Raw genomic sequence first — 14,009 nt, 5'->3', positions numbered from 1 at the left:
ATTATGCAAGATAATTAAAATAAGCTTAGAGGTTACCCATTCCATATCAAGTATGGCTAGAGCATTTGAATATCTTCACTCTCATCACCATTGCTCCATACACCTACAAAAGACATTTAATTGGATTTTGGTATCCAAATTGCTTTGGATCCTTGGACGTTAGTTTTATTGCCTCTTGTTCCCTTAGGAATCCATATTTGTTTAATTTTAAAACGTTTTCCTTTCTTTAAAGGACAAGTATGTTCCTCATGACAATAATAATGCCAATGTGAGCATTTTGTCATTATGAAATTAGATGAATTATTTAAAATGATTTCATTTTATTTTGTTAAGCATCCAAACTTAAATTTTAAATCAAAGCATTATCTTTCAAATTTTCAATTTTACTTTTGAAAACTCTAAATCCTTTTTCGAAATTTCATTTTGATTTTCAAAATTCATTTTTGCTTTCAAAAGCAAATTGTTTCCAACTTTAAATTTTGAAATCATTTTCTTATATTTGGAGTTCATGGACTCAAACTCCAAAAATAATTCTTCGTATGTATATTGTAACTCATTAAAAGAATATGAATTAGATTCACTAGAGTTAAATGATACCTCGAGCTCTTCAAGAGCCTTAAGCACACCACCTTTGTTGGTTCTTTTTTCTTGTTTCCATGGATCTCTTTGAGCTTATTCCAAAGCTCATTGGCATTTGAACAAGAAGAAACTCCTTCATAGACATCGGGACCAAATGCACAAAACAACATGTGCATGACCTAAGCATTTTGTTGAGCTTTCTTCCGTTATTGGGCACTCCACTTCTTCATCTTCTTTGGAAAAGAGTAACCGATCTCAATCATTTCCAATGCATCAAGATCATTGGGTTGGATGAATAGCTTCATTAATTTCTAATACCAATTGTTGGGATTCCGATGAAGCTCAATTTGATCAACTGAATAATTTGCCAAGAAGGGGTGAATTGACTTTTTGAGTTTTGAGAGTAAGGAGTAAAAAGAGAAAAAATTGCAAAAGGATTTATAGTGGTTTGACTTCTCAACCAAGTCTACATTCACTACCTAAGCTCCTCACTTAGGATTTTCTAACAAATTCACTAATTTATTCTTTCTTTTTCCAAGATAAATAGATAACATTTACAACTCCCTAGCTTTTCAAAGGCTAAACTAGAACCAATCCCCTTTACAAAGGTTAAAAGAAGTAAACAAGAAAACCTCTCAAAGGTAGGTGCTTCCAAGAATTAAGATCACAAAAAAGATTTGCAATAAGCTCAAGCACACTTGTGTATAAGAAAAAATGAAAAAAATTAAAGAGTGAAAAAGTTTTTCTCCTATCTCTATTGCTTGGATAGGTGTTCCAACCTTCTTCAAGTGTCCTCAACTTGTTTTTATAAGTTGGAATTAGTTTGTGACTTTTTCTAACCGTTGAAGATTAATTTTCTACAAATAAAATTGCCCAGGATAGGGAGTATCGGTACTCCTTTAATGAATATCGATACTATCTTTGTAATATTTAAATAAACTAGCCATTAAAGACCGGTGGACTTGACCAATATCAATACTATGCGTCATGATATTGATACCACTGTGTAAAGTTGTATCGACACCCCCTTTGAGTATCGAAATCTATTTTGCATTATGGAATTTGAGCAATTTGGAAAACAACAGGTAGTATTGATACTACCTAGAGAGTATCGATACTTCTCTTACCTTTGGTATCGGTACCACGTGAACAATATCGGTATTGTTCATGCAGTATTGATACTGTAAGAACAGTATCGGTACTACGTACCCATAAAAACAATTTAGTGTTCAAATTCTAGTTTAATGGACTTTAAATTATTTTTGAAAACTTTTGAAAACTTTGAACAAATTCAATCAACTCCAAAAACATTTTGTCTTACTTTGTTATATCAAAATATTATAAAATATGGTTCAATAGTATATAACAAAAACTGACGAGATAGGTCGATATTCCTATTAGTTTTTAGATCAAATTTAGGTAAAATTTACTTCCCTATGTCATGTTATGTTTACTAAAAATTCTCCTCTTAATCAGATAATTATTTTTATCGTTTTTACTCAAAAAATATTTTTTTATCTTTTAATCTATAGTTTCATAATAATTTATGAATAAATTTTAATTTCATAATTTATTAATTTTAATTTTAGTAATTTATAATATTTATTTAGTTCATTTTAGAAAAATTTAGTGAAATAGAATTAAAAAATATTTGGAGTTTAAAATAATTAGATGTAAATATATAAAATAATTAGATGCAAGAAAATAATAATATATATTTAATCTTTTAATAATTTGTTTTTATTTTTATATTTATTTTTTTTAATATTTTGATATTTTAAATTTAAAATATTTCTATTTTTTAAAAGAAAATCAAATAACCCCCTAAACTATTAAAAAATTAATTTGGTCATCGAATTTAAAAAAAATCAATTTAGTCCATCTATTATGTCATTAGCCACGCCACCAACTATCGTGGGCCACCATATCAACACTGTGAAGTGCCACGTCCGTATTGTAAGAACCAACGATAGAAACCGTTGGTCAAAGGGTCACATTAGATTATTTTTCTAAGTTAAAGGGTCACATTAAGTGATACAAAAATTCAAGGGCCACATTAATTTTTTTAAAAAAATACAGGAGTTTCCAGTACCCTTTTACATAACTTTATTGATATTTTGATTTGTTTGATTTTATATCAAAGTGTCATATAACTCCGATTTTGTATAAACGTTTTTATCGCTTTTTTGAATATCATTACTTTTGGTATACCATTTTTATGATTTGATTTAATTTTAGGGAAAAAAGATTTTAATTTGACGATCGTTTTTGATAATTCCTTAGCCTATGCCCTCGTATAACAAGAATTCTCTTGTGATTAGATTTGATGATCAGGGAGAGGGTCTCATCTCTAACATGAAGATCAATTATTTGATTCTCATTCTCATCAATTATTTGTTCTTAAACTCACATTCAAATTGAAAGTATTTATGCTATTCGAAAATAAAATAAAAATATTACTACTTAAAGATACTTAAAATCTGATATTAAAATACATAAACTTGATCTGTTTGATAGCTCGAGTTTGAATTAATAACTAAGATTTTTTTATTATTATTAAAGTTCAATTCAAATAACTAAGATTGAGTGATATCATGGTAAAATTTTAGAGTGCCGTGTCATCACCCACTTAACCATGTTATAGAAAGGTTAATATATTTGATGAAATGAAATGCAAGTTCAGAAATAATACTGGATAAAATAAATTCGAGAACTACTATAGTAAGAGAGTAAAAGCTCAAGGGCCAAACATATAATTAAGTCTGTATTTTACTTATTCTAAACAGTTGATAATAAAAGATGAAATTTGATAATGCCCAAAATTAGAGGAGCAAAAGGCCCACCTTTTTACAAATTGAGCAGCCCATTAGAATCCCTAAAATACCCAAAATTAGGATTTAGGGTATCCCTAATTTATAATGATCTCGCTTTGCCTCCTTTCTCTTCCTTACCTTGGTTTCTCCCTTTTCTTCCAGTTGTCTTTGACGAGGAGCCGGCGCAACCATGGTTCACGTCAGTTTTTACCGCAACTGTAAGTTAATTCCCTTGCCCCTTTTCCTTGCTTTTTTAAGCATGATCTATTGTTTCAACTTAGTTGGTATTGTTGGATTAAAGCTTTTGTCCTTCCAATTTACTTATTTTTTAGTCCTTATAAGTGGCTTTCTGTATTTAGCTTTTGTGATCCCTTTTACTCGTATTTCGGTTAATATTTGAACTGGGTTTATTTAGTTTAGTGTAGGTTCGAACGTTAGAAATAATTTAAAAGCTCGGGCTTTTGCTGTAGATTTAATATTTTTTTGACTTTTTGATCTGTATGTTAAATGCCGATTTGTTATATCGAACACATTTTTGCAAATAAAGATTCAACTTCTAGGTCTTGGGTTTGAATCTTGGAAACAACAGGGTATTATTGGTTGATTAGTTTTATGATAATCTTGGATCCTAATAGTGAAAATACTTGCAAATAGATATTTTTGTTTTATATTATTCACTTAATGTGTGATTGTAGATGGGAAGACCTTTAAGAAGCCACGGCGTCCTTATGAGAAGGAACGATTGGATGCTGAGTTGAGGCTTGTAGGAGAGTATGGGCTTCGATGTAAGAGGGAGTTGTGGAGGGTTCAATATGCTTTGAGCCGTATCCGTAATGCTGCTAGGGACCTTCTCACCCTTGATGAGAAGAACCCTCGTCGTATTTTTGAAGGTGAAGCACTACTTCGTAGGATGAACAGGTATGGGCTTTTGGATGAGAGCCAGAACAAGCTCGATTATGTCTTGGCTTTGACCGTTGAGAACTTCCTTGAGCGTCGCTTGCAAACACTTGTGTTCAAGTCTGGTATGGCCAAGTCGATTCACCATGCTCGTGTGTTGATCAGACAAAGGCATATCAGGTAGTGTTTTCCTCTCATTATACAGAGTATGTTTTCATATCATGCTGCTCAAGTGAAAATGTTGCAAATGCTTTTAAATACATTTAAATGTCAAAGTTGGTAGTCCACATTTGTATTAATTTTGTTTAATTCCTTTGTGTTTATTTCTGTGTCTGCTGTCTTTTGTAATGTGCTCAGAAGTGATAACTGATAGTTTCAAAGGGTGTCTTTTAGTTTTTCAGATCACATGAGTTTTCTTCAATGTCTCAAAAGCTGCCATGCTTTCGAGAAGCTGTATGTTTTCATGACATAAACTTGGTAAACAGTCTACTCATGAAGAATTAGTATGTTTGATGCAGCCGGTTTTCAGGAAAATTTTCTATCTGATTTCTGATACGCTAACGTGGCTTCTGATTTGCAAGTTATTGCAATTTATTGCCTTCTTTTGCAATTCCTATTTACAATTTCTTGTTGAACAGTTTTGTATTTACAATTCCTAGTTTTTCAGATTGTATGAGTTTTCTTTAAGAAGTGCGAGTTGACTTGAAATTTGAGATTGAAGCTTGTCTCAAGTTTGATTTTATTTTTGGCTGAAGCTCACTGGATGGTATATGCTGATGTTTTCTATGCACTTGATAGGGTTGGGAGGCAAGTTGTGAACATCCCATCCTTCATGGTGAGGGTTGACTCACAAAAACATATTGATTTCTCTCTCACAAGTCCGTTTGGAGGTGGCCGTCCCGGAAGAGTGAAGAGAAAGAACCAAAGAGCTGCTGCGAAGAAGGCTGCTGGTGGAGATGGTGATGAGGAAGACGATGAGTAAAACATAGGCAATCCTATCACCGCTAGAAACTCTTTAAAAGCCCTTTTGGTTGGAACTCACACCATCCTCCATTGTTATAGACATGGTTTTGAGTTTTGTTTCCTGAACTTTGATGTAGTGGACCGAGATATATGTTTTGCATTTACTATTTCTGGTTTTCTTGGATTCAAAGTTAAATACGTGTGCCGGTTTTCTTGCATATACCCTTGGCTTTATTTTTAAAGCGAGGGACCAAGTATATTACAATGATTCAAACCAAAAGATTATAGTGACACCAGAGTTTCTTGCCATTCCCAAATGTCACCATCGGTATCGTGGTTGTTCCTCAGCAGTTGAGCCATAGTCTTAATATTTAAGGGATGAGCTTGGGCACTTGATTTGGTACCGTAAGCCTGAGTTGTAGTGACCTCATTCCATGCTTCCGAAGGGTGGACTGCATCGCTAAACACATACGGACTTCGGTCCTCACATGGCTCTGAACCAGGAACGCAAAGGCTTCCATCACTCCCTATTTCGCAGCAGCTAGTATTTGCCATTGTAAAACCTGGAAACAGAGAAATGAATGAATCTGTTCTCTTTTTCTGATATCACCTAGGAGTTCGCAAAGCTTGTTCCGGAAGGGTTCAAATATATAAATTTAGTGTCGGTTAAGTTGCTATTCAGTTCATTAACAAGTGATAGAAGCCTCCCATTGAAGAGATGAGCAGCATTGTTTACTTTTTCGTCACAGACAGCCATTTCTTCCATACAAAGCCATTGCACTAGGAGTACACCCTATGGAACCGATTCCGAATAGCGCAAGCATCCTTGCCCCATTATTGTACAGAATCTGGTGATAGGAACCAAAAAAAAAAAAAAAAAAAAAACGCATGAAACAACAAGTTTGACTATAACAATCTAAGCACATTATGTTTTAAGACCTTTATTTGGCGTGAATATTGTTGAATAAGAAATGCAACATATTGATGTGGGGTGAAGATGCGACTGGTGTTGTAGTATTGTGGCATGAAATAGTTGTTAATGTAGTCATTGATTCCGATTTGAACCTCATATATGCATTTTCTTAGAAGCTTTGAAGCTAAACATTCCCCCAACATGTCTGCCATTGTTGAGAATATGATTTGATGGTTGCTTAACTGATTGTTCACGCTTATTTGATCACCCTGCAATTCGAAAAACACTTCCATTTTCAAAGATTATGTGTAAATGCTGCTCATATAATCAGTATATAATTATTTCCACTTGTCCAGATTCATTGAGAATTCCAGCAGATCCAGATGCATAATTCACGCCCTTGAGAATCTCTTGGCCTCTTGAAGTGGCAAAAGGAGGAATAAATTCTTGGAAATCCAGTAGTTGAACTGTCATTTTCCATATCAATACAAAGATATAGCTACCACAAAAAAAGTGGTACATATTTCTGTATACAGGGAAATAGAAAAAAAATGCAAACCAATGATATCCTGTATGGTTCGGCCATTAGTAAACCTTCCGGTTGGTCCTTGAGGAAAATCGATCACGTAAGGCGAATAATTGACTTTGGCCGTCGTCACCAGTTTATTATTGTTGTTGACATCGGATAACGAGTCCCCAAATATGAAGTAGCAGGGCACCTGAGGTTGTGCATTTAAGAGTATCAACAAGGAAACGATCCTTAAACTTTTTTACCCTTAATATAGTCCTTAAATTTAATTTTTTAATAATTTAGTTTTGCAGTATTTTTATATTTAATGTATTAAATATCTTAATAATTGTTTATGTTTTATTTTTTAATATAAATATATTTTTTATTTTTTAAAAATAAATAAGTCCTAAAACTTTTTTAAAAAATCAATTGCACAATCAAACTTAATTAAAAAATCAATTAAATTCATTTATCACGTCATTGTCGATCATGTACTACCACAACAATATCATACATTGTCACATTAATTGAGGCCTTCAAAGAGTAATTATTTTTTAGTACAGAAATGTTTAGGGGTTACACTAATTTTTTTTCCTAAAATTTTGAAGGCCTCAATTACAATTAAACATATTATTACTTTAACATCACTTTTTGTGAGCTCTTGCTTATTATAATATTTTTGTGTATTTTTTTAAATTTAATTGATGTCTAATATACAATAACATTATATTTTTATCGTAAACTAAAATAAATTGTGTTATGAAAATTTTTTATCAATTTTTTTTTTAGTACAAGAGAGCCAAACTAATCTGAAGCTAGGTTTGCGAACTTAAAAGTACTTCATCTGACAGGTGCCATGAACCTCCGCTGGGGGATGCCAGAATTTTGTACACCAAAAGCTAATTTCGCTATGCCATTCGCTACGAAATTTCCTTAGCGATACACATGTAATATCTCCAGGTTCCAATCTCTGCTCAATAAATCAACAAGGTGCGGCATCAAATGGGAATTCATATTCAACTCACTTCCCTTCTTAATCAAGTAAATTTTCCAATTATCAATCTCAAGAATATCCCCGACAGCCTATCTCCCAAGCCCTTCGATAATTCCCCATAGCTCCGCATCGAGAACCGAGCACATGCCGACAGTTTTCGAAAAGCCACCCAGCCAGCTTCCTCTATTATCCCGATTTACTCCGCCACAAGCCGACAATCCTGAATCCGACCTGTGCGCTCCATCCGTGTTCACTTTAACCCAACCGCTTGGGGGAGAGCACCAACGAACCTCCTGTCTACTCCCCACTTGAGATATCCGAGGAGCTAGCAAGAGTTGCCGAGCTTTATTAGCTTCAATCACCAACCTCTTACTTCGCTGAACAACACTCTCCACTTCCATAGAGTGAGGACTGAAAATCATTTGGTTCCTTCGAAGCCACAAACACCACAGCACTGATTCAAAAATCAGATCCCAATCCGCGTGGTTAACCGGAAAGCTACAAATTGTTGAATATATGCATAACTTACATGTTAAATTAATGCAATATTTTTTTAATAATTATAGTTTAATTTTTGACTATTTTATTTTTAAAAATTTGATACCAATTCAAGTTTTTATTTATATTAACTAAACATATTTTTTATTTTTTAAAAAACTGAAAATGAAAACTTTGTTTTAAACAAAAACAAAAAATAAATATAAAAAATATTTTTAGAACCAAACAAACTCTTAAATTTAACCCAACACTTTGACCCATAAAAATCAATAGTAGCAACAATGTAATAATATTTATTTTTTAAATTAAAATTACATATTTTTTAATTATATAAAGCGATTATAAAATAATATCAGTAGAATTTTAATATATTTATCTTTTATTTGAAGATCATAAAATAATTATACGTAATTATAATTATTATTTTATTTATTATATTTATGGGTGATTGTAAAGAATTTTATTTTTTTTACATATGTTTGATTTGTAAATTTTTTTATCACATTATAACTTTTTTGTGTAACATTTGATTTGTTAAAAATTATTAACACGTATAAGGAAAATTTAGTTTTCTCTCATTGATAAATTTAATTTTTTGTTATCGGTATGTTGTTCATCATTTTTTCTTTATTGTTAAGTTTTAATGTCGGTTGTCGATTGTCATTATTTTTTGTTGTTTTTTTTTCTTATAATGTTTCTTTATTTTATTTTTATTTTCAATAAGTCTGTCTGTATGACATTTTTCATCTGACTTTATTACACTTTTTTTTTGTCTTTTGGCATGTTTCTCGGTCGTTGACTGTTTTTTCATTTATCTTTTATAGGGATTGATTTGACATCGTCACGATTGATCAAGATGTCACTTATTTGATATATTGTTGATCTTCCCTACTTTCGATCTCATATTAGATTTGGATCTTCGATTTGCGTTCATGGATAGCTTTTTACGTGACTCGAATAAAATTAGTTTTGTTTCAATGATTATAGTAAATTGTCCTAATTATATGTTTATTTTACATGTTTATTTTACAATTGTGATGTAAATTTTATTGTAATTTTAGATATTTCGAATAAAATTAGTTGTTTTTATAAAAAATTATAAATATATAATCATATATGTTTAAATTTTAAAATAACATCAATACAAAATTGAACAGTATAATTACGTCCGTAATTACATCATTCCCACCTCTTCCCTAAAAATTGAAGCGGATAATTGGGAAACTTCACATACATCCAATTCAACGAAACATATAAATTAAGATGATTGTCCAAACATGTTATAACTATGTAATTACATTCAATTACACACAAATTTAATTTGATTATGACTTTTTAAACACTCCTTTAATAATAATAATAATAATAATAATAATGTATTATTATTGATGAAAATAAATTGATTACATTCTATTATAGATTATTCACTCATTTTAGTTTGGACAAAAAACCACAATCGGTTGAAGAATGATCAAGATGTAAAGATTTTATATCACCATAAAGTGGTAAAAAAAAGTTGAAGAAGAGACTATATATTTTTCTCTCTTTCTTGGTCAAGAACTTTTACAATAACTCTAAGTTTTGGTGTCGAACGTAGACTTATAATAAGTTGGTACTAATAACTAGGTTAACAGGTAAGCGAAGATAGTTGACAACAAATTTAGTTAAAGTACATATAATCTGTCAAAAGTTATTGCAAAAAATCACGACTTTTCGAAAAGTATTCAATGTTTGAAGTTCTTTCTTAGGAGATTCTAATTATGAAAGAAATTTTAAAAAAATTTAGATGATGATACGGAAATGACATGTAAAAGTCATTTGACGAAAGTACGAATCATTACAGTAAAATTGGCTTTTTGCGGTGATTTTTTGACCTATAGCGTCGTTTTTAAGTGCCGTAAAAAATACCTACGGCGATATGACAAACGTCGCTGAAAATAGCGCCGCTAAAAATCGCGGCGTTTGGTCACACAAAATGCCGCAATAGGTAGCGATATTAACTGCGTTTGTTCAACAAACGCCGCAATAGGTATCGATATTTAGCGGCGTTTGTCTTATAAACGCCGCAATAGGTATTAAGGTTTAGCGACGTTTTCCCCAAAATGCCGCAATAGGTATTGATAATTAGCGGTGTTTTTCTCACAAACGCCGCTATATACCATACATTTTGCGGGATTTGTATCGTAAAACACCGCTATATACAAGACCTTTAGTGGCGTTTTTTACACAAACGCCATAAAATGCGTATGTATATAGCGGCGTTTTCTTAAACGCCTCAAAAGGTTAAGAAATTTTGCGGCGTTTTTGGATACAAACGCCACTAAAGATCTGGTATATAGTGCTGTTTTTAGGATACAAACGCCGCTAAAGGTCTGGTTTATAGCGGCTTATACGCGCAAAATGTATGGTATATGACGGCGTTTTTTGTTATAAATGCCGCCAAAAAACACAAAATTTAAACGATTCAAATATTTTCTTCGATTACCCCAAATCTATTTTTTCAACATGTTCTATTATCCACATCTCATGACATCAATAACATTAATTTCTATTTCAATAACAAGCAACATCAAATCTAATATAGTAAATAAAAGTTTTCATTAACGTAATAGCAGTTCAGTTAAACGCGGTTCAGTAACATTAGCATAATGCTATAACATAAATGAGACTATGATGGTGGATTATGAGGTTGCGTTTTCTGTAACATATGCATCATATAATTGAGTCATTTTTCAAATTCTTCACATCTCTGCTGATATGTTGCTTCTCTCTGTGCTGCCGCTATTTCTATCTCTACTTCCAATGCTGCTCTCGCTGCTTCCGCTGCTGCTCTCTCTGCTTCCCTTGCTTCATTTTCGGCTTTCATGTTAGCCATTTGTTGATCCATCTTAGCCAACTTTTGTTTTAAACGACTAACTTCTAATTGAGAAGATTGAGACTGTGATGACATGTACTGTGATGAACTAGATCCAAAATATTTGGTGGGAGTAACGAATGATCCTTGACAGCGCACCCAACCATATTTTTCAGGACCCAAAACGTCATTAATAGCTTGGTTTTCAATGTCATCATCATTAACAAGACCTTAACTCGAAGCAGTAGCATGATACTCCACCCTTTTCTCCCTCATTTTTTGCTAATAATAAAGTGAATAATTAATTCAAATAAAAAATGCCATGGTACATACATAAATAAAGTCATGTAAATTTAAAACCTCTATCCAATAAACGTACCATAATTTCTGCAGCTTTAGCAGTCATATGAGTGTCATCCTTCTTTATATGTGTCATGTCGAAGAGTTGGATTCGATCAACTTTAGAACCAGATGTATTTTCCTACAATGTACCATAATATAATTACTTTGAGTTAGTATGTAAATGGAATACAAATAACTATATGGATAATCTATAATACCTCCTCATTAGCTATACAAGCAAAGCTCTTCGATCCAACAGTGTGCGTAAACTTTTGTTGTTTCCTGTTAGAAACACCAACATGCTCTCGGTCCTACAATGTCAAACAACCACATTTAATGATGATTTATAATTCGTTAAAATTATTTCTGAAAAATACATCATACCTATCCTTTTTGTGAACTTCAAAATATGACTGTATCTTCCCATTGGTACCTGAGCATTCCAGGCGGGACTGTTTGTAGCTTTTCTTCAAGGTTGAGATCATTCTTGAAGTATTTATTCTTTAAAGAGCTCTTGTGATCCCTCAATCTCTTCCCTATGTTTGCTTCACATAATCGTCAGAGACCTCTAAAGAGTATAAATTATTATTGAATTTTTATAGAGTATCTATTATAATGACATTATTACCTTAACAAAATCCAACACTTGATTTTTGTTACTATTAGGCATTTTGCGCCATGACTCATAATTGATCGGTAACAGATTCACATTACGTCCAACTATGCCTAAGTAACCGGATAGAAGACCTGCTTCTGGGCCAATAAGTTGACCGACATCGTTTCTTGAAACTTTGACACGGTGCCCAGGAGGAAGTTGGTATAATTCCTTCAACGTTGTACGTCCTCGAGTCATGTGCATTCCATCATTTTCAACTACATAAGAAATTATTAAATGCAAGTTTTGAAAATGAACAAAGTAGTAAATAAAGTTTCGAAGATTACCTTGAATTTCTACATCTTTTCAACAGTTTCAGGAACTTCAGAAGACTCAGCTGCATTCGATTGCTCATTATTTCTTTGTTCATGGTGTTCAGAAGCTCGAACAACCCGCAAATCACTTATTTTTCTCCACGACATGATATCTGTAATAAATAAACATGAGTACTAAAAAATGAATTAATTAATGAATATATTGAAAGACAACATGTTAAAGGTTATAACATTATAAATAAATAAATTAAGATCTAAAATCTTACAACATTCTTATGTAATGTTAGTTGTCATAAATATCTTCATCAACGTCCTCCCGAACCAATTGAAATTGTGTTGTATTAGTGATAGTTTCGTCTAAATTTTGTGGTATTGAGGTAAACATTCTGATCTTGTTTCAATTTCATCTCTACTTCATCCCCGATGTCTATCAAGTCTCTGGGAGTATTACAGAGTAAACATACCAACCGTCATCCATTGGATCGTGACAGTAAAATACTTGTTTCACTTGAGAAGAAAATACATATGGTTCATCCATCAACCGTTGACCAGTGTGAATTAATTGAGAGAAATTTACCATTGTAAACTTGAATTTATCTCTTTTTATGCATCCATTTACATCAACCCAGTCACACTGAAACAACACAACCTTTCGTTTTCCATAATAATCTAACTCAATAATGTCCGTAAGATTTCCATAATAATCGACCTCTCCCTCCTACGGATTGTTTTCCCTGACACTAGCATAACTTGTAGTTGACGAAGTAACTACGACTCCACAATTTTGTGTCCTCTTTAATCTTTCATGAGATTTCGTGTGGAACCTCAACCCATTAATGAGGAAGGCATTATGTGTTTTAACTATTCTATTCAGACCTTGAGAAAGCCATTTAACATCTTCACTAACTTCTCTCCCACTCCAAACCTATTACACATGAATGGTGAATTAATTTGCATTGATTTCGATATAAAAAGACATATATTATTTACAAGTATGTAGAATGATTTAGTTGCTTACCGTCTGGCCTAACCATTCTTGAAAAGTTTCTGTGAATAACTTATGTATCTCTCGCTGATGTAATCTTCAGGAGCGTGCATGAGATCTCAAGACTTTTTTAAACTCACTATAAAATATATTATGTCATTAAAAAATGATAAATATAAAAGATTAAGAGATTTCATTAGGATTGGGTCCGAAAGACTTACGTGCAAAAGGAATCTATTGAAATGGAAAAGAACATATCAGTGTGCTTGTACCCAAGACTTGTCATCTAAGTGTGCAATTTCAAATTTCCCTAATGGTTGACCATAACTTCCAAACAAATAATGTTGAGGTAAGTCATTAGTACTTAACACATCATTTTGATTTGGTCTATTCCATCTTGTTTCAACATCTTCCAAATATCCAGAGCAAAATTCATACATTCCTCTGCCAAATACCTTCAGCAATTGATCCTTCCGGATAACGCTTATTACGACAGTAAGACTTCAACTTGCCCAAGAACCTATACACAAAACAACATACTACGTAAATACATTTTATTAAAAGGTATAACCAGTAGTACTTTGGAACGTATAATTCAATTAACACCTCTCTATAGGGTACATCCATCGATAGAAAACTCACTACAAGAAAATATACCTTTAATGACATACGAACGATGACACACGCTAATTTATGACTTGCAAAAAATGTGTAATAAAAAATGTCATGT

The 14,009-nt window shown here is 32.3% G+C and overlaps 1 protein-coding gene and 1 pseudogene across 1 annotated transcript; one reads left to right on the top strand and one right to left on the bottom strand.

Annotated features, from left to right (window-relative positions):
* Positions 1 to 3,471: 3,471 nt before the first annotated feature.
* Positions 3,472 to 5,438, top strand: LOC120187852 (40S ribosomal protein S9-2-like). Its single transcript, XM_039191454.1, has 3 exons — positions 3,472 to 3,610; positions 4,088 to 4,469; positions 5,088 to 5,438. The coding sequence occupies exons 1-3, from the start codon at positions 3,583 to 3,585 to the stop codon at positions 5,269 to 5,271; spliced, it is 594 nt and encodes a 197-aa protein (XP_039047385.1). The 5' UTR covers positions 3,472 to 3,582; the 3' UTR covers positions 5,272 to 5,438.
* Positions 5,439 to 5,534: 96 nt separating this feature from the next.
* LOC120187821 lies at positions 5,535 to 8,071 on the bottom strand (annotated as a pseudogene).
* Positions 8,072 to 14,009: the final 5,938 nt, after the last annotated feature.

Source organism: Hibiscus syriacus, unplaced genomic scaffold, assembly GCF_006381635.1.
Source record: "Hibiscus syriacus cultivar Baekdansim isolate YM2019G1 unplaced genomic scaffold, ASM638163v2 tig00113726_pilon, whole genome shotgun sequence".
Lineage (NCBI taxonomy): Eukaryota > Viridiplantae > Streptophyta > Magnoliopsida > Malvales > Malvaceae > Hibiscus > Hibiscus syriacus.
The sequence above is the reverse complement of the archived record's forward strand: the minus strand, read 5'-3'. Positions and strand labels throughout refer to the sequence as shown.

What these genes read in the sequence shown, in the direction of transcription:
- LOC120187852 (XM_039191454.1), top strand. Translation starts at nt 3,583, where the DNA reads ATGGTTCACGTCAGTTTTTACCGCAACT. An exon ending in CGTCAGTTTTTACCGCAACT is followed by an intron (nt 3,611 to 4,087) that starts GTAAGTTAATTC and finishes GTGTGATTGTAG; the next exon opens with ATGGGAAGACCTTTAAGAAG. An exon ending in ATCAGACAAAGGCATATCAG is followed by an intron (nt 4,470 to 5,087) that starts GTAGTGTTTTCC and finishes TGCACTTGATAG; the next exon opens with GGTTGGGAGGCAAGTTGTGA.